The sequence below is a fragment of the Argopecten irradians genome, chromosome 6 (assembly GCF_041381155.1).
Source record: "Argopecten irradians isolate NY chromosome 6, Ai_NY, whole genome shotgun sequence".
NCBI classification, from domain to species: Eukaryota; Metazoa; Mollusca; class Bivalvia; order Pectinida; family Pectinidae; genus Argopecten; species Argopecten irradians.
Genome location: NC_091139.1, coordinates 16,450,896 through 16,474,899, shown reverse-complemented (window position 1 = coordinate 16,474,899; position 24,004 = coordinate 16,450,896). Strand labels below are relative to the sequence as shown.

General features: G+C 32.1%; 2 protein-coding genes across 5 annotated transcripts; both read left to right on the top strand.

Annotated features, from left to right (window-relative positions):
- Positions 1-454: 454 nt before the first annotated feature.
- LOC138325149 (multiple epidermal growth factor-like domains protein 10) lies at positions 455-23,486 on the top strand. 4 transcript variants are annotated; one of them, XM_069270619.1, is made up of 18 exons: positions 455-758; positions 2,789-2,860; positions 4,435-4,634; positions 4,963-5,061; positions 6,221-6,313; positions 7,156-7,251; positions 7,903-7,998; positions 9,047-9,136; positions 9,414-9,506; positions 10,134-10,229; positions 10,370-10,462; positions 10,702-10,797; positions 11,064-11,159; positions 11,384-11,476; positions 11,981-12,076; positions 12,372-12,467; positions 12,690-12,881; positions 14,132-23,486. In XM_069270619.1, exons 3-18 carry the CDS (start codon positions 4,568-4,570, stop codon positions 14,257-14,259), a joined length of 1,620 nt encoding a protein of 539 aa, XP_069126720.1. In that variant the 5' UTR covers positions 455-758; positions 2,789-2,860; positions 4,435-4,567; the 3' UTR covers positions 14,260-23,486. The 4 variants fall into 4 exon arrangements, with proteins under 4 accessions (XP_069126720.1, XP_069126719.1, XP_069126721.1 ...); XM_069270618.1 differs by having other exon boundaries at positions 2,789-2,998; XM_069270621.1 differs by having other exon boundaries at positions 456-758; positions 2,789-2,998; positions 4,435-4,681.
- Positions 683-3,006, top strand: LOC138326373 (fucolectin-4-like). Its single transcript, XM_069272484.1, has 2 exons — positions 683-758; positions 2,789-3,006. The coding sequence occupies exons 1-2, from the start codon at positions 683-685 to the stop codon at positions 3,004-3,006; spliced, it is 294 nt and encodes a 97-aa protein (XP_069128585.1).
- Positions 23,487-24,004: the final 518 nt, after the last annotated feature.

Sequence of the window (24,004 nt, the reverse complement as noted above, 5' to 3'; positions counted from 1 at the left end):
AAAAATCTCGTTTTAGATAAGCTTGCAAACATACATAATGTACATTCGTACGTCTAATTTCAATTTGTTGTGGTAGTAGCCCCTTGGTAATTTAATTTGATCCCTTCCGGGATTTTCTGTCACGTAACTCTGAACAGCTAATACCACATTTAAAGTGATTATAACCCGTTCAATCGACTCGACTATTTGATGTGGATTCCTGTCCTTCCATGCGTATGTCACTATGTAATTGTCATCCTCTTAATTAAAGAAGTCGGTGTGGTAGTAATCACGAATAAGGTATTTAATACTGCACTGATATATCCACTTGAACACTCTCGCGTTTCTACACTTGGAGACATTTTATACAGTTTATAACAAAAAAGTGTCTATAGAAATTCATAGCAAATACACAAGTGTGACACTGGTGTTGGATTACCTATGATATAATTGTGCACGTAATGCAATGATACTATTTCCTGGTTAAAGTGTAAGCCATTACATACCTTTATAACAGACAGACATGTACACTGGAATACGTCTGGACATACCTTGATAACAGACAGACATGTACGCTGGAATACGTCTGGACATACCTTGATAACAGACAGACATGTACGCTGGAATACGTCTGGATATACCTTTATAACAGACAGACATGTACACTGGATTACGTCTGGACATACCTTTATAACAGACAAACATGTACACTGGAATACGTCTGGAATGTTTGGTGTTATTGATTGTCCTGATGTTCCTTGCATCATCACGATCTGAAGGTATGTTTTCATATGTGTATGTTATAATATTATATTTTTGTTTATTTCAAACATGTCTGTATTGTACGTCGATATGAACTAATCATATGTTTGTCAAAGTAATGTGTATTTTCCGTGGTAACTGGTTGTAAATATACCTACTTTTTCTAACTAATAGCTATTAACTTAATATATATTAATGTTTCATACCCTGCACAACTGTTGTTATCTTGAACAGGATAAGGACGATTTTTATGTAAGGTATCAGACCCTGTTAACACTAGTGAAATTTCGTATGCCTATAATAACACTTTTTACATGTTTCTGAACATAACTGAGGTGATAAGTATTGTGTATGGAAAGGTACTACTGTTGACTAATGGTTGTGTGGCGTAAAAAGATTTTAAAAAAGGAAGGTATTTCAGGAAAACAAGTTCACAGGGTTCGGTACATATATCTGTAACCAAATAACCATGACATTATATTTACTAATTCCTATAAGTATGAAATAGCATTATTTGACCTGATTCGACTTTACAAAAACATACCCATCAAGTCCTTTTTTTGTCGTGCAAATGGCGGCTGTGAATGGCAATGTGAAGTTAGCACCAGATTCGAGATTTGGGTATCGTATAACGAATCTCTTGCTAGAATTGTATTCGTTATTAAAAAAGAAGTAATAAATAAAAATTTCAAAAACAGATCAAAACATTATTTCACAAACTCAAAAAACTAAATACCTCGATCAATTGTTTTGATTTTGAATAACGAATACGGTGTCAGCGCCGTATTTGTTAATCGTTTTTTAATTTTGATTTACGAATCTGCTTGCAGAACATTATGCGTTATTCAAAATATAAAAAAAACCAAAAAAAAAACAAAACAAAAAACAAAAGAAACATAAAAAAAGATCTAAACATAACTAAAAAACTAAATACATTTACCTCGATCAATTATTCAAGACTTGAAAACCGTAAAACACCTCTTGATATCGTTTTTCGTTATTCAGTTTGAATAACAATCCGGTACCGATGCCAACACCAAATTTGTCATTCGTTATTCACTAAAATGAATAACGAAAAACGACCTAAGGAGGTGTTTTACGGCTTTAAAGTCATGAAATGATTTCATGTAAGCTTTACTGAATAACAAATAAGGTGGGGAAATAACGAAAAACGATCTGAGGAGGTGTTTTACGGTTTTCAATTTTTGAACATTATATTAAGGTATTCATTTATTTATTTTTTATTTTGAGGTTGTGAAATTATCTTTTGATCTGGTTTTTTTTTGTTTTTTGAAATTGTTATTTATTTATTCATTTTTGAATAACGAATAATGTGCTGGCACCGGATTCGTTATTCGAATCCTGAATCACGAATCCGGTGCTAACTTCAAGTTACTGCTTTAAAGTACATTGTATATTTAATCATCGAAACATATCTATTTATTTACTACAATAATTCAAATTCCGATGCGGAACATTGATATCTAAGCCATTATTTTAGTTCAATCTCTTGAAGATAGAGATCATAATTTTCTCTCTGTTTCTTATACGATCTGACAACAATTAAATGTTAGCTGGGCGGCGAAAATGCATTTGAACTGAAGTTCAAGAAGCATATATGTCACTAGAAATTAACCCCTTATAGGATGTGCTCAGATCCTTTATGAAGCGAAGTAATAACATTGTAATCAGACCGAGTCTAGTTTGGTTGCTTTAACAAGTTTCTGCTACAATTATCCACATGCATGGCGCAATAATTATCGACCTACTACAAATAAAAATTAAAAATAAGTGTTACAAATTATTTATATCATGTGCACTAAAATAAAATACTGTGTATTCTACTTTTGTTTAATTTAATTTCATAAAGCAAAGACATTGATTTAAGTTTGTGGTTTGTAGGTTACATTTCGCATGTACAATACCATCCCCGTTAGCTTGAAAGTATTGCAGAGAGAATAATATATTAGTGTTATATTGAGTAGGTAACTCAAATGCATTTGATGTGAGCAAATCAGAATGTTTATTGTCGTTATTTACTCCTCAGTGAACATTGCTTTAACGGGATCTGCTGCTCAGTCAACCGACCGGGAGTTATCAAGGTGGAAAGCACCACAAGGTATAGACGGTTGTACCAACCAAAACATAGGCAGTGGTTGCTGTGCTCACACCAAGGATGGTCGGTATAAAGAAGCATGGTGGCGTGTGGATTTAGGGCAGACGATGACGATACAGAATATTACCATATACTACAGAGGCGGGTGAAAGCGTTTAGCTTATTAAGTCTTTTCGTACCTTGTAGTTGTTAAATTCTAGTACAATTCACAATTCATATACTTTAATACTAAACTGACCTTTTAATAGGCCTAAACAAAAACAATAATATGTTATACCATACGAAGTGCTATTTTCCCACTCAAGTTTCACACAATACGATTTGCCCATACACACAGCAAAGGGTGTTCTATATACTCACACCAGTCTGGCATTCGATGACGTCTCGGGTTTGATTGCACGATAACATTATTAGTAGGTAGCCGTGATATAAATCATCAGATGAAGAGTGTTTTGCTTCTAATAGTTTGATTGAGCATATTAAGACAATAAAGTCACCTATATGTTTTGACTGTATTTTGATTGGCCGATACGTTTCTCAGAAGTATTCATCAACTGCGCTATCAACCCCGAAATCGGCGGTGAAAAGCACGCGGGGTTACTGGACTAAGTCCAGATACCTCTCGCGAGTCCAGTAACCTGTGTCAAAAACAGATCGAGGGAAACTCCCTTTTGGTGTGACGTCATAATCACTTTTGACGTCGAGTCATACCCAAATATAGCGTAACGGGAGTTTCCTAATTCAATGACGTCGGATTAATCTTTTGCGACGTCATTATTATAGTTGGCAACATATATGGCGGAAGGCAGCAAGTTTACTGCGATCAACGGTGATCAACTGCAAACTTTCAAGAATGCCAGACGGGCAGTTGATGCCGCGATCAAATATACCGGTTCTACCAGTCTAAAACATTAGCAAGAAGCATTTGCATATTTACCATATACCACGTGTAATGGATAAACTTCATGTACTTTTGTATAAAGAACATTTGCAAATATCACCCTGTGTATTGTAGTAAAGTCGTTTACAAGAGCCGGGTTAAATGTCATATAATAAAACAGTTATCGACCTATATCCAGGTGGATACGGTGAGTTATCAACCCTCGAAAATGATATAACCCTCGGTCTCCGCCCTCGGTATATATCATTTACTCGGGTTGATAACTCACCGTATCCACCTGGAAATAGGTCGATTATTGTATAATATACACCATGTTGTGTTCAGATATAAATGTTATATCAATAGTTAAGGGGTTAGGATTTTAATTAATTGGCTTCAACAATGAAAACATAACTTTTCACCATTTGACATTTGATCTCTGAAATTACCATGCTTATCATCTAGTTGCCGTAAAACAGCCCAAAGTGATACCCCTCCTTTGAATAATGATATTAAGCCAAATACAAAGGATTCGACTATTCTAAAGGTTGAGACTTTAAATTAATTAACGTAAATGTTACATGAACTGCTCGCAGTTCACTTCATTTGCACGAGATAAACTTTTTTCATCAATGAAGCAGCACAATTGAAAATCAATCCTTTAATGTCTATGATTGATTGTGATGTTGATTTATAGATGATTTTGGATATCGTTTTGGCGGATACTCACTCTACGTGTCCAACTCTACAACCAGCCCCATAGATGGGACTCTATGCTATAAGGATAATAGTACTTTACGGAATGATGTCAACTTAAACCCGACACATGTATGTCAGAGTGTAGCTCGGTACGTCACTGTCTACAACAGGAGAGAAAACACCTAAAACACGTGACTGGTATGATGATTACGCTGTCCTGGAACTGTGTGAGGTCCAGGTTTTTGGTAATTCATTCGATATTTTAGTAGCATTTTTTTATAATTACTTTCTGCATATACGTCTGAAATTTAGCAGTCAAACTTATAAATGTAGAGTAAAATCTGGACTTTAAATTAATATGCAAAAATTGCAAAACAATATTTAGATCTTCAAATAAATGAAAATTTTAAGTTTAAAATATAATTGAAATTAATAATAAAATACAATAGCTACCAAACGGTAGTATTTTATGATAAGGCTGTGACAATAGTCATAAAGTGAGAACATTCTTTTGTTTTACTTCAAGGATGCTCAATAGGAAGATTTGGTTCCGGTGATTGTGACAACACCTGTTCTTCAAGATGCTTCGGAGGAAACTGTAACCCTATAACAGGATCGTGCTTCTGTATGACTCTCCTTATATTCTAATATAAAGTATGATAAGGAACATACCAATGTCACAATTTACGGATTATAACACAATGCCCAATACTTTTTTTCTTATTTTTTTTTTTAAAATGGAAACGCAAAACCAGTTTGATAATTTTGTAGTGTTGCAAAAGTCATTAGCTTATAATTAATACTACTATTAATCATGATCTTCCAATTCAATAAAAATAAATATAATTTAATATCTAAATACTGCGCGTTAGTTGAAAATTACTGCGGCAAACGGCAAAACAGCGAAATGAATCTTCACTGTTTACATTGATTACACATGGTATCCTGCATTTGTTTGATGTTGTAACATCTGTTATTATTGTTTTTCAGAAACTTTTATGTTTCGTTTCATATAGTTAGTGGGCGTTTAACTTTCTTTTGTGAACGTTGACTCTTGAAATAATCTACCTCACATTTAATTAAAGGTTATCAAATCTGAAAAAACCTCTTTCCGTATTAATGAGACATTGGTTATACTTCGAATAAACTGAGTATCCGAAAGATAAATATACTTTAATATAAAGTGTATGATCTTGTGCATCAAAATTTAACAGGAGCCGCAAAACGCTTTACAACAAACAGAACATTCGAATCATGATCATCCTGATTTATAATAACGAATTTCTATTTTACCTGCAGTTGAAATTGAATTTACATCCCACCTCAGTAACAAGTAAATAAACAGTAATAACACATAGCTGAAATAGTTGTTCCAATTGCAGAATTAGTGTGCGATATTGTGTTGATGGTCACCAAAAATGACTGACAAGAACCGCTTCTCAGTAATCGATGCCTACTTACAAGATGGTGGATGTATCAGTAGGGTTGAACCAATGATATTGCTAGTTTTAATACCATTATACGATTTCCAAAATAGAGCAGCTACATTGAAATTAGCTTTATGTTTCTTTCTTATGTATCTTGCAGAGATGTTAATGAGATAGGTACAGTTTGACAAGATCGAACGATTTATTTATAGATCTATCTGTATTACCATAAATGGTATATCATCCATACTAGCCCAAGACCTCATACAAGGCTTGGTCATTTACATGGCACTGCGTTTTCAATTATTAATCTATTTACGATGATCTATTTTATTATGAACCAATGCATTTTTTCAGATTGTTTTACCGGCATGCACGGCGAGTTCTGTGAACAACAATGCACCGCAAACTGTAACAGTACTTGTGAGAAAGACTCGGGACAATGCATTGGTAAATACACTTTAGTCATCATTTTATAGATATGATTGAGTTTTTCATTGTCTTTCTAGACATAGGAGGGGTTTAATAAAATATCTACACACTTTCTTCAATTTTCTTCAGATTTAAGGTACACAGAATTAACATTTAAAACATACTTATTTTCTTTCTTATCGTTCTCATCAAAGACATAGAGCAACCTATTTGGTTTGCGAAGTTAGAGCAGTGATCAAGAGCTGTGCAAAACATATACTAAACCATGATCAAGGAAAATAACATTGTCTTATGACACAGTGTATTGCCACTACGATTAATGTAAACGCAATTTTCAAAAAGAGACAATAACAACTGCTCTATTATTTTATTTGTAACTCCGTTAGATATTTCTAGAACTACTCAAAACGCTCTTACAGTAGTGTATTTACCTTATTAGGTAAATTGTCTAACTTAAAAAATCATTTCATCAACTCATCAGTGGTTATGTAGTTCATTTGTTTAACATACGTAACATTGACTCGGGTATTGGTACAGCGTACGTTGTACCTATCATACCTTCTTAATGGCATTGCTATACCATTTAGAATTTCAACGGTATCAATTAAAATACCTAACAATGACATAGAATTTGTCAATATTTTGTGTTATATGTTTCAAAAGGAATGTAGAACAATGCATCATGTCATATTTTGATTCATGGTTATGTAATAGAACTAGCCTGATTGAATTGCCCCCTTTAATCTCAGTTATATTTGAATATTGTCACTTTGTCAGTAATTCCAAACTACCAACAAACTGTTTCTCGATAAAAAAAAATTTGATGGTAATTGTTCTTTTTATATTATATTTTTACTCAGACTGCATCAATGGAAAATACGGGGAGATGTGCCAGTTTGATTGCTCTACCAACTGTAAAGATCAGATATGTATGAAGAACAACGGGTTCTGTTTAGGTAATGCTATATGTTTTGTTATACCAGTGAAATAAGATCTTCACTCAGAAAATACAACAAATAGATGACTGTTCCTATTAATTTGTTTTATGCAATTAAAAATCCGCTTGAAATACAAGGTAAAAAGTAACAAAAAATATTGAATGTGATATACATACATGTCTTTAAAGTTATATTTACATTTACTGGGCAAAAATGCAGAAATCCTGTTTTCTACTATTGAAAACCATAAGTTTTGATAAATTAAGCTATGAAACAAAGGGGCGGACAAACATGTACAGTTCTTGTTACCATTTGCAACAACACAAAATGAAATCACTAATATTATCAGTTCTTTTTTATGCTATATATATGTTTAGATGAAATCATGGCAATTGCTAAAACCAATGATAAAATGAAAATTAAAGATTTGACTTTGTAAATGCTATTCTCATTGTATTGGTAAATGTTGGTGCTGAATAACATAGTCTTGGTGTTTACGTATGAAATTACGGCACAATTTTTAATTATCTTTTTTCTCTGGAAAACGCTACAATGAAGTGTGTTTTCACCACTTGAAAGGTTAAAATCTGCAAATGCTATGAGGATCTATGTTCAACACAACATTACATTGATTTGTTCATTTGTTCAGTTCACTTGTGTTATTTCCAGAATGCCTTGCTGGGAAGTATGGGGATATGTGCGAAATGAATTGCTCTAATTGCAGAGATTTAATATGCAGGAAAGACAATGGATATTGCTTACGAAGTAAATGATACAAACATAATTGGATTATAAGTTGATGACAACGGTTAGAATTAGGGAAGGTTTTAGGACAGATTAAATAGCTAGCTTACACTTTTGCTAATTAAGATTTCATTAAACCATTTTGATAATTTGTGGACGTCAGCAAACAGGTAAGCGGTCGGGGATCGAACGTATAATATGAACATCTCAATACATCGTTTCTAAACATATTGTAAAAAAGAAAGAACAAGTGTATTATATATCATTTAATAATATTGTAGGCATAATGTTTTCGTTTTTTTGTTACTATTGCGCAACGAATATAAAAGCAATAACAAATTATGTTCTATGTATTACAAAGCAACAAAAGAAAGTACCAAACACATATCGTTTCATACAGTAAATGCATTTGTTTTCTGTCTTAACGGGATACTTAAGTCTGATATTTCATTGAAAGTAACGTTTATGTCGGATATCGTTAATACGTTAATAATTCGGGTTTGATTAAAGTAATAGAGAAATGGAGTAGATGTTATAAAAAATCACTGTGACACACATACAAGTGTATATTAAGGTCAAAATTTGATGCAAAGAATAGTTCGCTCATCACCATTATACATTGGAGATAGCTAGAACCAGCAGCCGTTGTGGAAATTGACCGAAATAAAACACGACTAAATGTCTCTTACAAAAGCGCATTTGCCATTTCAGATACACGAACTTAAATAAATAAGTTTTCTAATAAATACAGCTGTTACTAAGTCCCTATTTGATTGGTCTGTATATCGTATGCGAATCCGAATCAGCTATGGGTATAGCGTGCTCATTTACATGTGATTTATCGTACATCTATGCGATTTAAACGATGTCAATAAAAATCGTTAACATTACCGACTGATTTACATACGTAAGGGCTGTAGAACAAACGTTCACTTCATGCTTATGTGCCAGATTTATCCTAACTGAAATGTCTCTTTAAGCGCTTATACTTTGATGATTACCTTCACCTTTTTATTTATTATCGTCCCACTATTCGTCGCCAAGAGCTCAAAGCTATGTGCATTTTCAGCATGCATTGCCGGAAAGAAAGGATTCCGTTGTGATACTAGCTGTCCTTCGACATGCCGTACATGCGGCCAAACAACCGACGACTGTTTTGGTATGGTTTATATTTACATAATTCAAGCATGTTATGGTTTTAACCACTATTGATTTCATATAATTACCTTTTCATGAACTTTGATTATAATTTGTTTTGAAGCATTTTATTGCATTTTCAATGTTTGTATTGATTAATGACAATATGACATTACTACATTGGAATATAACGAAATGGAACATAATTCTTCGATTTCAATGTTTATTTTCAGACATTTCAGAGTTTGTTATTTGAAATTGAAAATTCTACAAACTGAGATTTTCTTCACTTTTTTCAGAGTGTGTGCCCGGATTCTATGGAGTGTACTGTAACCAATCTTGTCCGATCAGCTGCCGGGATGAGTGTGACAAAAGGACGGGAGAATGCTCAGGTATCATGACATCAAACATTTAGTTGTCTATAACGATGATGAATCTTATTCAGATGCCCTTAGTTAAATTCTTATATACCGTAAATCTAACGATTCTCATTCTTAAACCATAATTGGGATTATTCCAAACACATTGATTAATGGGTTTTAAGGGTGTGTTTTTCAAAATATAACTGTGCTAACATTACAGTATTCAGGAAAATGCTATTTTTTGTCACATATTTAACAATCTAATAATACATAAAATATTCGAATTGAATCAGAAAGCATTAATTACAGCTAAAACAATGGATAATTAGAGTATTGCCTCCATAATCTAGTCCGAACTTAAAAACCTATTAGCGGGATTTTGTTATCAACCAAATCTTCGCTTAGTTGCTAATAATATAATTATTTTTTTCCACATTATATAATACTGTTGCCACATGAGTACAAAACAAAAACAAAAAATTTGTTTGCTTTATTTTATACTATATTGATAAGCTATTTATAAGATATTACGTGGCCATTTATTAGCTAATGAGATTTTGGAAAGCAGATCCTGTCGGATATCTAAATTTATGTTTCATTACATAATTTTCAAATATACTACATTTACTAATTATCTTATTTCCTGCTTCCTTTCAGCTTGTATTCCGGGATCTTATGGCGGTACTTGTATTCAGGCATGTTCTGAGAACTGTGAAGACAAAATATGCGCCCAGGATACTGGCATCTGTACAGGTATAGTATATTGTCTTTTCCTTTGAACATCATGGGGATGTATACTCCCTATTACAATTTGCTCTGCATGTATTGTCCCTTCTCTGTGTTCAAATACCTACATTTAAGTGCTTTATTTGGAGATTTGTGGTTTATTTCAGATTGTGCTGACGGTTTCTTTGGTCCGGTATGCTCCCCCTGTTCGTCCGGATGTTTCGATCCAGTCTGCAACAAAACATCCGGAAATTGTGCGCGTACGTATTAGAAAAAATATTGTGGAGATAAAGCAAACAAAATAATGATACTAGGGAAAGGGAAAGAACGTAAACTGGTATAAATAACAAAAAGAAATACATTTTTGATATAGCATGAGAATGACAGTAATCATGTAGTAAACCTATTTAATTATGTAATTAATTATCTAGCAGGGTTATTGAATGTGTAAATGAATTATTTACCTTATCATTTTCTGTAAAAATATCGATGTTTGTAGAATGTAAGTCCGGATTTTACGGCAATAGATGTGGACAAAGCTGTCCATCTAGTTGTCAAAACGGCATATGTTCCAAGGATTCCGGAAATTGTGAAGGTAGCATTTCTTTTGTTAATTATACATGTATCATTTGTATATTTTCCGATGAATTGCTGTTCCATCTATTTATTTTGAAATCACCAAATTTGTGTATTGAATAATAAATATGTTTCTATCACAAAAATAAATGTAATTGAATTTAAAGTTTTTGGATATTTTACGTTAAGAAAAGCTACACGTTCTACACTTTTTAGAGTGATCAGCCATTTATTTTATATATATTGGTATTCGCTACATGAAATTAACGAAACTTTAATTAACAGGATGTGATCCGGGGTTCTACGGCTACAAATGTGACCAGGTGTGTTCTATGAGATGTTTAAACCAAATATGTGGCCAGGGTTCCGGAATATGCACAGGTATAACGACATGTAAATTATCTCAATTATGTAAATTACAGTTGTAGTGAGCGTGGTTGTTAGGTTAACGTAGGTTGCGTGACAAAGAAACTGATCCGATTCCTCAATACATAAAAATATAAATCAGTTGCAATTTTATCCGTTCTTAATACAACAATTTCAAAGTACAGATGAAGTATAAGCTAGCATTTGTTGTCATTATTGACATTGTCTTTGATTTGCAGATTGTGTTCCTGGTTTCTATGGGCAAGACTGCGCTCAAACTTGTCCCAGTGGCTGCCCAGATGTATGTGATAGATACATCGGGATCTGTACAGGTAAAATATGGCACTTGTACTATTATCATCATAAATCAACATGGCATAAACAGCTTATACGTTGGTAATTTTCGTCGCCTGATATATGGCAGTTGGTAATACCGTGAGAGGGATAAGTTCTTTAGGCAAATAGAACCGGTGACCTTCTGTTCAAATATCACGTCATTAGCTCTGTTAAAGTTTTATTAACTTACTTATAACATATTATTACATACATATATAAACTTGTAGATTACTGTTGCGTCCATTTAGTCGATCATTTCTTTTCTAATAAAAGATCTCTATTACACGTTGTTGCTATCTGTGTTGGTTATTGACGGGAATATTGTACTGAATAATTACTACAATTCACTACTAAATAGTAAGAGTAGAGTTCTAATATCAATACTTATCTGGGGAAAAAACCATTGCACATCAAATAGAAAGATTATACATGAAGGACATCTATCTAGATGTACATGATAAATGGATATTCTAATTAATGTTAATATGCTTGTTTTGAAGCCTGTCTGGATGGAAATTACGGATTCACGTGTGACCGAAGATGTTCAAGTCAATGTAAGAACGGGAGATGTACGCAGTTACATGGCAGATGTAAAGGTTGGTGAAAGTGAATTATAATGTGTTGACCAGATATCATTGAAGACCAAAAACATATGATCTTTCTGAGAATACTTATTATGAAATATTAAAAGTATGCTGTGACAATGAGTTTTAGTTTGCTCGTTATTTATGGATTTCACAAATTAAACCTTAAGTATAAACATACCTTGATCCTACCCCCTCGTAGAGTTAATATGAAATGAATAATATAATACTACAAAATATGCTTTCGTTTAGTTGCATATCTAATATTAATAAAATATATATGTTTAATCAAAAATGTTGGTAACAGGTTGTATGGATGGTTTCTATGGAGATAACTGCACCAACGTCTGCCCAGAAAACTGTCTACAGACCAAGTGTTTCCAGGAGGACGGACACTGTGTAGGTAAGGATCTGTGTAGGTAAGGATCTGTGTGTGTTCCATTTTAGAATTACTCAAATGTTAAATATCAAGTGCATAAAATTATAAATTTTTCAAGATAGCAATTTCATTGTGATTGCAATGATGTAATTATGATTTTAAAGACAATAACTGTAAGATTATTATTAGAAATCTTAGAATTTTAAAAATCATTGATAATATTTTGTATTTAAAACTTTTATGTAGAAATGGATCTTATAGGTGATTCGAATGCACCTGCCATCGGAATAGGGACTGGATGTGGACTGATCATTCTGGTTCTGGTCATAGTGGTCATCTTTTTGGCCAGACGTCTCTCGAGGAAGGAACCAGACATTAAGACTCCAAGTCATATGACCGATTTCACTGAGTTGGGAAGAAGACAGAAAGCCACCAGAGGTATATAGAGAACAACCAGCTAAATAAGATTACATAAACCACAGTGTTAAAGTTTGTTAAGTTTTCTAAATGCTTTATTAGAAAAAGATTATTAGTTAGCTGTTGTGTTCTATAATTTAAGTCTAGGTTCGCATATAACACTAGATAGAAAAAAATTTGGGTCCTTCAGCTCAAACTCCAACCAGAGAAGCTAAATTGGAGTCAGGCGCATTTTGCACTAAAAAATCCCTAAATTCTAATGTTTTTACCAATTCAATATCAAAATTAATATTTTGAACCTGAATCCCAATCTGAATTTCCAAATTCGAATCATGGTTATCTAGGAATAATTACCTGTCAGAAAACATTTTTACTTTTGAAATTCATATTTAGCCAGCCAATCAGTGGCAAGATTAAAATCCTATCCAGGGCTCAATCTTGTTATACAGGGGTCATTTCGAAGGTCTTTTTTTTCTTTTAGTTGGTTGTCCCCTATACTTTGATGATCTATGTGAAGCATGTTAATTTAAAGGCCCACTAACTTTCCGAAAATAATTTTGATTTTTAAGATGAGGACGTAAGACGAGATCGATAATTTTGTAGAGTTGCAAAACTTTTGTTTTAATTTAACGTTAACTTACCATGACCCTCGTAACAATTTAATTAAAATAGATTCTATGTTAGTTTACCATCACAGCCCCAGACGGCAAAACAAAGAAACGAATCATCATGTTAACATGCAGTATATTACACAAGTAAACTTGTATTTGTTTGATTTGGTCATCTTAGGCCATTTATTTTTTTCTTAGGTTATTATTGTTTTTTATTTGTTGTTTCGTAAAGGTAGAGGACACTTATGGTGACTTTGTTGTTAACATAATAAGTTTATATATGTAATATGATTTATTTGAAATACATTTTATCATTCCAAATGCTAATTAGTATTTGATAGCTTTTACTATAGACTCGTAATATTAGATTAAAAAATCGAGGATAATTACAAAAAAAAAAAAAAAAAAAAAAGAAAAAAAAAAAAAATAGATAAAAGAACAATTTATCAAAAACCTGAATTTTGTCAGTCTATAATTTTGTATTAATTCCTCGCTTTGCAAATTATCATGTGAATATATTCGCAGCTATTACTGTAAACCTTTTTGATTAATAAAATCATCAAGAATCCAATCAATAACTGACAGATGACACCCATTTTGTCCACACACAGACCACACGTATGTATATATTTCATTGTATTGTTTATATTCCTCTTCCAGATTCAACCTACGATGAAATAGGAGGCCAAGGAACGGATAATACAGATGGTGACCGGTACCAACAGCTGGACCCTTTGAGTAGAGAAACAGCACACGCTTACGAGAATGTTGTCAAGACAACTGTGTAGAACATCATTACAAAATAATAAATTACACTTAAGAGCCATGTTCAATTGAACAACCGAGATTATGTTTAAGTTAGCAATGATGACAATTTTGTTTTGTTTTGTATGCGTTCTTTCATCTGCAATGTTATGGCCGAATACATCATTTAGAAACAAGTACAATGTATATATTACAGTTTGATATCTAAATTTATTAAATATTTTATGAGGTTGTTATTGAATGTTGATAAGACCGCTGATAACATAGCTTTGAATTTAGAAAGTAACTTTATTTCCCAGGAACAACAAATTTGTTGATTGTTGCAAAAAGATATTGACTAAGGTGTTGAAACGCGATAACTAACGTGTTCCCACGAGACAACTAACGCATTATAACGAGATAATTCTTTTGTAAGTAGTTATAAAGAGATAACTTACGAGTTTTAACGAGATAATTATCGCGCTTTTTATTATTTTTTTTTGACAACAATAGGTTTTCGTACTTTCATACAAGAGTACTTGTTGTGAAGCTTTTTGAACTGTTAGACAAAATGCAAAAAAAAAAATAAAATGCTCTAAATTTATAGTATATATGTTAGTTTACAAAAATCGATAACTGTTGTTTTATTTAGGTACGTATGGTTAATTTTAATTCAAAGTAACCTAGCGCAATTTTTTTTCTTTTTCTCACAACTTTTTTTATTAGTTTTCAGCATAATGATATAATTCACAGTACAATAACAATGAAAACGGCACAAAGAATGGCCAATTCTTATTGGTATTCACATACTTGTAGCTATGACAGGAAAGAAGTAAAGGTTAATTTGATCAACTATTTATGTCAATGTATCAGGTATATACAAAATAATTAATTAGCATTGCTTATATATTATGCTACAGATCAAATGTTTTTAAATTGTGTGTTGTTTTTTTAGTTAAACCTTGTAATGTATGTATACCTAGCTAAGCGTTTTAAAGAAAATCTCACCGGCTATATTTCAGTCTTTTTTCCCGCATTTCATTTTTTTAATATCTGCCTAAAGATTATTCGTATGGCATATTCTAAAAATGATATCAAATCGTGGACAAAGTGGATAGCATGCCAAATATTGGGAGTAAATCCAAAACCTTTACATTTATCGTCAAGCTATTTAGTATAAATCATTATTAAAGGATTGACATTAAAAATAAAAAAAATGAAGCTTTTTTCAATAGCAAAAATAAAACAAATCTTTTAAAAAATGTCCATAAGGTGGACACAAGAGGTCCCATCACTGCCGTTGAACCCTATCTGTGAACGCCGAAAGTGCAATACAATTACGACAAGTATCGATAGTACATGATCCAAGACAAGTACTCTGAGGCGTCGAGAATCAAAATCATTGGATGGTTCGTTTACAAGGTGGGCGGGGCCAATATGACTTGAAAGGCACGTTGGTTTTGATGTTACAATTTGATGTTTGTGTAGAAGATGGACGGGGCCTTCATATGTATATATGTATCAGCGAGGACCGATGGTATGTCAACATAAACAATTATAATATTCTAAGATTGATCAGATTATCGTTGGTGGTAAAAATTCTTTATTAATTAGTACCCGGCTTAGTTTTCATTATCGACAATATGAATTCGGGACCCGTAGTACTGTACGTACATGTAGAAATTTTCATCTTACATCTCTGGTATTTTTGGTATATTTTGCTTATCATACTGAAATGTTACAATTTTGTCACATGTATAGGCCTATAAAATCTAATTTTAAATTGTAGGCGAATGTTTGTGACACAAGAAAAATTAAGACGAAGGGTTTGTTTAAGTTTTAATACCTCTCAAATTTGACCTGAATATAAAGAATTACGATTACAAATTAAAAACCGTTATGATTTCTGTAATAAACTGGTACTAATTAAGATGTATGTGTTATATATATATATATATACACAGATATATATATAATAAGCTTATAATTAGGTACCGTGAAACCCGTCATGATCTGATAAACTAGGAGTTTTAAAAATGAAAGGCAGATACGTTTACGAAAAAGCGTAATGATTTCTCTTATAAACCGATACACTATTTGCTAAATGAATTTTAGTGATAGCGAATGTATAATTGAAGTAATAAAACACATTTTATGTTAAAGAACTTAATTTCAACGATAATATAAATTACAAAACAATTTGTAAATCTAGGTGGATTTGATATCGTTAGATATTGAAAATAATTGACTTTATTAAATAATATTCAAAGTCGGATTAGCAGCGAAGATTTACTTGAAAAAATGGAAACTTTTATAAAATGCCAACATGTTACCATTTCCAAATATTATATAAACAAATAAACCAAGAAATGTAATGAATTAAACACAATTAGATAAAATCCACATGAATCTATATCGCGGGGTACACTCGTCATCAAATTTTAATATTTTTTATACGTTTTAGATATTGCCGAGAATTTTGTTTTGTGATATATCATTTTGTGAATAAACGAATCGGTATGATCATGACAAATATAATTAATTACTGTTAAAAGGAAATAAAACTTTTTTGTCAACGAAAGTCTAGAGCTACAAAATTGATAAAAAGATTTATGTTTTATGTAAATGAAATAAAGTTGATTTCAAACTCTCCATTCTACCAGCAGATAAGCTGAATTACACATGAAATATATTATCACTAAGGTTTATGATCAATACGTTTAATAATAGTTTTGGCCTCGCTCATGCATATTATGGACACTATGAATTTTAATTAAGTGATTTTCAAAAATCTATAGAAATGTTTTTACAAATGGGGCTGGTAATTCTTAATAACGGGACTTTGTATATATGTGTAGGATGATATTAAAAGGAAATATATCGCTCTTTACAGCGGTAGTAGCCGTTTTTATGACGATGTGCTAGAAATGTGCTTTAATTTATAGCCGCTGAAGGTATACGGGTTAGAAATTTAGCCATAACGTTCAGCTGACATTTGATCTTCAGCAAATGAGACTTCAATCATTTTTAAACTCCGCCTAGTTCAAGTTCAGCCAATCATCGCCACCTTAGGGTGAGTGGGACGCAACTATTTTGTTGCGTCGCTTTATTTATTACAATGTATACTCGCTACAGTAGTATAATACTTACGTCGTTCACAGATAGGGTTCAACGGCAGTGACACATACCCAGAGTATTATTAGAAATATAACTTCATGCCCTAGAGGCAATTCCAAAGAAAAAGACAAATGAGATAAAAAGGCACTTATAATGATAACGGGTTCCGCTTTCCTAAGCTCAAGTTTCATTTGGTGGTGACATCAGAGCATTTAACTTAAAAACGGCAAAATGTATATTCAAATTGTTATCAAGTTAAATGTTTTGCCAATGGATATTGATTGTGTTTTAGCCCTCCAGGTTGGTGCCATTGTATATGGATGACCAAGTAAATGTATATGACGTAAACAATACTAGTATATGTTATTGTTATCGTGTGTTCATCTGAGTAACAGATTAGTCTGAGTATAGGATCTGTGCGTTCTGATTAATTCTGATAACGATGTTTGGTGATGTAGATATCACATTTGTGTCCGCCTGCGTTTACTTCGTGGTGACTCTAAAAGTCAGTCAGCTCCCATACATCATGCGTGATTCATTTTAGATTTGCATGAAAAATGTAATTAGTCAGTCATATTTTATAAAACATTTTATTACCGTTGCGATAACATTGCAAGGGTTTAATTCCCGTTGAAAGAAAAACATATGTATACTTTCTATTACATTATTTGATGTCACCAGTGTTTATATCTAGTTTTATGAAAACAATACCGAATTACATGTATTTCTTATTTTTCCTAAAACAAACAACTTAACAAATGTTGTTTCCTAGCAATATTAAAAAACCCAGCTGAAAATGATCATTTGTTTACTAGTTCATTGTTTATTAAAGAATAATGAATAAACTCGTCCCATAATGTAATAACAAATACATTTTAATATATATAGGCAATAGGATTGAAAATGGATAATAGTCTTCTTTACATGTTAACTACAATACCCATACCGTATATACAGAAATGAGTCAAGGCAATGGAATAGTAGGGGTATAACTCTGAATGCAATATTTCTTGAGTAAAATTAATCACTTTAAAGTGATCAGCGACATCTGTTTTACAAAGGTTGATAACTGACCTGATATAATCATACACATACATGTGTAGCTTTGAAGTTTACATTTTAAAAATCACACAAAAATATTTGACGTCATTATGTAGTACATCTCCACGTAAGACGTTTTTTCTAAATATCTGTTCAAGATTTGGTAAGTAGAAAATCTCTGATTACTCAAAGCTGTTCATGTAGTCTTCACTGAGTCAATATCAAGCCTATAATAATTATCCTCCCAAGAGCCCGGTCCTTTTTCTTCACCGTACGTAACATCTGAAATAAAAAATATTAAATACTTAACATATTTTGATTCAAGACTATACCGTGAAAATGATGATATTGTTCCAGACGATTATGAAACCAAACATCCTTAAATGTCAGAGTAAGCATTACAATCTCATTAATTTTTAATAGACTATGTATAGTTATTTGATGACTGTGGGACTTACCTTTCATAAATTAACGAAATGACAGTTCAGTTTTTTTAAAAAAGTTTTTTCTCAAAAGGAATATTTTAAATCCATTGAGTTATTTCCTATGGAATATGTTGATATTCGATATTTCTATAGCTATGGTTTCTGTGGCATCTACAGTGTGACTGATATCAAACACAAGGATGTAAATTCGGTATCATCATTTGACAAAAAATGTACCTTTGTTTGCTTCGCCTCTACTAAGCCTTGACATATTGGTCACGTGACCATGCCCATTGCTCACTGATTGGATCCTAGATAGACGTCTAACCATCAGGATGACAACCATGACCAGAATGACAATGACCAGTCCAAATACAGTTACTATCCCGATAGCCACATCCGTTTTACTCGACTTTTCTGTTTGTGATGTTACTTAATGAAAGAAAAAACAATTTAAACGTTGAAGTGAACAGTTAATACTTCGATTTTGCTTTTAAAGAACATTTTCAATGAATAAATAATTTACTATTAGCACATAAAGGGTAAAAAAACGTCGTCATATGTATCGCTACTTCTGACTGACTTCTGAGAAAACGGCGAAATTATTTCGTAGAAAAAGATGTAGCAGTCACTACTTTCGTCGATGGCAATTGGAAGCTTTATTCGCGGTTGATTTAGATTAAACTCAGATTTTTTTGTGTTATAACTCTTTAACAGTAAACACTGTCCAAGTTACTTATTTTCTAAAATATGACAGCAGCATATATTTCAGTTTCTTTAATAATTGAAGTCGCATAGTTTAATCAAGCGCTTTTAATATTTCTTATTTACCATGTAATATTTTAACATGAATGTGTAATGTCATTATGACACACACTGTCCGATTTTTTTTGTTTTAGTTAACTCCATCCCATTTCCTTTACAATTGATTTGTTCAAGGCGTAGATAAAATCCTTAATTTGTAACAGTATTTGGTTATATCAAAATATCATTATTTCTATTAAGAAGGGCAAAGATAATGAAAGCAACTGAACATATTATATATTTCATTTCCAATTAACCAGACTTGTATTATTTTATATACAATTATGTTCATCACCTTTTTTAAGCTTTTTCTAAAAGTTTCTTTCTTTTTACCTGCACAGTGTCCATTCTCCTGAAAACATACATTATTGATGCAGTTTTCTGGACACACCTCGGACCAAAAATATCCATGGTAACGATCAATACACCCTGTAACCATAGAAATTACAGATATCATCGACAGAAAAAGCTCAAATTATGAAGAAGAATTAAGACATTAAATTATATTTTCTACTTCGAGTTTAAAATATCGAATGCTCCATTCATTTGTATGTATTTATATTACCAAGATGTCGTCTACATCAAAGCAATCACAGGCGGAAATATTTTCATATATAACAGAATAAATCGCATGAAACTTCATTTTTTAAGGAACATCATCACGTAATCAGTATTACTTCAAAAGAGCAAAATGTTAATTCAGGTCAAGAACTCGAAATTCATATGAAAAGTTTGACCTAAATTCACAAAATGTTTCAGGTCATAAAATTTTCCCGGAGTTTTCTGCATGTGAAATTAGCATGAAAACATATTTCAAGTGAATTTCAGGGCGAATTGACCTGAATATACTTTTGTGTGTATATCACAGATAGAATAGTTCAGTTGAACAAGATTTATTTAGAAAACATTTTGATGTATGAAAGCCATATAAATACTTTACGCTCTTACCTTAACTGTGACCATCCGTTCGTTTGCATTTGACGTCCATACATTGATCCGAACAGTTTTTATCACAATTCAACCCGTAATGTCCAATTTGACAGGCTGAGAAAACAAAGGAAAAAAGCAGATTTAGCTATTCGTATAATTATCGCTAAAGAGCCAAACTATCAAATGTAATAGAAGTTGTTATAAGAATTAACGAAACCATTTTATTTTTTGCCAAATTGATAAAAATAGAATAAGAAGAGCTCCAATCGCACGCTTAATAAACTTAATAAAATGTTTGTCAAAACATTCATCGAAGGACTTGATCACAACAATTTACATCATAAATAGCCAAAGTTTGACATTTTCGAAAATTGATTTACTTTCATAGGCAATAAATTGACTTTGACAATTGAGATAACTGTCGACTGAATTATGATTTAGTAGCAATTATTTAAAAAAATCGGGAATATTGATAAACATACTGATTAATACGCCAGATGTAATTTGATTTTACATAAATCGACTACTTCAAATGCATTCATCATTCAATGCAACCAATTTGTAACCGTCATTAAATTAGTTTAATTATTGTTTCTGTTGAAATGGTACCCATTGGATATCATCAATGTGTATCTTACAATAATGATCTACATTTACGGATTTAATGAAAAACAGAAATATGATAATGCCTTTGCATTCTGCAGTTGATCTGTCACACTCGTCAAAGCAGTTGATCGGGCAGTTCTTGGTACAGTTTAGTCCGTAAAGACCAGCCACACACTCTGAAATAGATGTCAACGTCGAAGTTTTAGAATGTATATAGCAAAGGAATTAATGACTGTGAAAAGCAAAATTACCAAATTACCAAATTATTTTTATCGCCCAAAACTCAGTGTTCATTAGCATTATTAAATTTTCTACTTATACAATATAAAGGATGGGAATTATGATACTTGTAGCTAGTCTATCAATGTAACAAAAAAAAAAAAAAAAAAAAAAAAAAATCTAGTTAATGTTTGTGTGGTACAATGTACCTGCACAGATTCCAGTGTTCTGAAAACACTTGTTGCAATTGGATGGACAGATTTGATCACACATACTACCGTGGAAGTCTGCTTTACATGCTGAAAATGAACAGAATCGAAATCGATCAAACCAAAGATGGGTTATGAAATAAGTTAATAAGTTAATTGTGTTTACAAACAAATACAAGTTCGAAACATATACAACAATGAATCATTATCAAAAGCAAACTATGTCACTGTTTATTGGAATACAATACTTTACAGCTAGAATTAATAAAGCATTATGACGTCATAAATGACAAAAGCATTGTTAGATTGAACATAAAACACATACGATAACAATCTCCAGTAGTTTAACAGGATCGGCGCAACCAATCGAGCAAGGGTTGCATGTGGAACCATAAAACATATCTTTACAATCTAAAGAAAATAAAGGAAAATAAAGAGTGATAACATAAGATTAACAAATATCAGTTTTGATAATTCAGATTGTTAAAAAAATACATAAAATGCAGAATCAAACCTGCATTAAAGTAACGAAATATTTCGCTTGCTGAATACATACTATTTGTATAACTTTAGAAATATGCATATATTACTTTCATTATTATCATTACTAAGATAAAAGTTAAAATTTATGTTCAATGTCGTTTGAGAGTGTAGAATTATATGAATCCATGAAACACAGTCACTGCCGTAAAAAACATTGATTGCACCCTAAAGATACAAAATACTATACATGATGTTTTAATTTTAATTTCAAATTCAAAATTAATGAATTTATATGACGTTTTAGTTGTATCAATTTCATTCACATTACTTTAAAACTAGATGATCAGAACGTAAATAAACATTGAAATATTTCTAAACTCGAAAGAGCAACCTAGTTTGAAAAAAAAAAAAACAAAAAAAAAAACCCAGACACATTATCTCCTTTAGACCATACTAAGTAATTCATTCACACCCACATATCCATATACAAAACGCTGATCCTCAAACAAGTGTAGATGCGGATATGGGATGATTTGTTTTCGTTGTAACGCAATATCTCTTCTTATTGTGAGATTCTATATTTATGGACACATTGACCCTATCATATCAACAATCAAGTACTATTAAAATTATCAATCATTTAATAGGACATACCGTAACAAAATCCGGAATCTTTCTCACAGGAGTTGGTTTTACAATTAGTTGGACATTCATTCTTGCAGAATTCGCCATACTTTCCGGGAAAACAGTCTGTAACAAAATATTAACAATCGCATATGTGTACCACCGTACTCTACATTTCTCCACTTTTAGCATATATTTAACTAACTTGTAATATTTCAGCATTCATGTAAGAGTGTCAGTATGTATTGTTTTTATTATGTTATGATTTAAGTCGATAGACCTTTTAGCATATGTCAAAACGCTTATTTAACTAAAATGTAAATGATCAAAAACATAAAATATTTTCTTATTGGTTTTTTGTACGATGTTTTACATTGACGTAACATTAATATTTTAGATTATAATTATCATTAAGATCTGATTCAATGTTACATGTCTCACTTACAGAAACATGCTCCAGTAGTAGGATTACAGTTACCACCATAGCACTCTGCTGAGCATTGCCTGTTGCAGTTACCAGTACCGTACATCCCTTTCGGACATCCTGTCAAAGACATAATGATATGACAAATATTTTCATTTCAGAGGTAGCTTATTGTGTATCATATGCTGCTCACTGCAGTGTAAATCAGAAAAAGCGTTTACTTATAGCAGATGTAACATTTCGTATATGCCTTTAAAGACCTTGTGCGAGTATGCCATGAAAGGACTTTCATATTTGGATATAAACGTTTATGATATATTGATATTACGTTAAAAACAAAGGCATGAACTCAAATTTCATGTGAAAATAAACATTAAGATATTCTGTTATTTGTTGTAAAAATTGTCTTTATTATATACTGAGCGCCGATGAAAACGAAACACTTTTTAATTGATTATTTTTTAATTAAATTTTTTGTTCATATCAAACAAATTAATGATGTAAAACTTTGAGCACCTTATCTATGTATACATTAATGATTCGCACAATTGAACTTGCTCTCGGGCCGTGAAGCGGTCGATTGTTGAAAATTTACCTATCTGCACGTGCACTCGGTATCAATGCGCGCTTGGTCTACCCATTACACGTGTACAGTCCTTGTGGTTAGGAAGACTGTTTTCCACATTCAGATTTTGAAAACGCCGTTTACTTTGGAAAACGATGTCACGACTTACGGATACCCAGCGTCACGAAGTTAGGGGTATGTTGGCAGGCGGACTATCGCGGCGTGAAATTGCGCGTAGAATGGGATGTTCGCATTCTATAATTGTGAGACTTCATCAGCGGTACGTTCAAACGGGTTTTCTGAATGATAGACCGCGCCCTGGGAGGCAACGAGTGACATTGG

What these genes read in the sequence shown, in the direction of transcription:
- LOC138325149 (XM_069270619.1), top strand. Translation starts at nt 4,568, where the DNA reads ATGTCAGAGTGTAGCTCGGTACGTCACTGTCTACAACAGGAGAGAAAA. An exon ending in GAACAACGGGTTCTGTTTAG is followed by an intron (nt 7,252 to 7,902) that starts GTAATGCTATAT and finishes TGTTATTTCCAG; the next exon opens with AATGCCTTGCTGGGAAGTAT. An exon ending in AACAACCGACGACTGTTTTG is followed by an intron (nt 9,137 to 9,413) that starts GTATGGTTTATA and finishes CACTTTTTTCAG; the next exon opens with AGTGTGTGCCCGGATTCTAT.
- LOC138326373 (XM_069272484.1), top strand. Translation starts at nt 683, where the DNA reads ATGTACACTGGAATACGTCTGGAATGTTTGGTGTTATTGATTGTCCTG. An exon ending in TGCATCATCACGATCTGAAG is followed by an intron (nt 759 to 2,788) that starts GTATGTTTTCAT and finishes TTTACTCCTCAG; the next exon opens with TGAACATTGCTTTAACGGGA.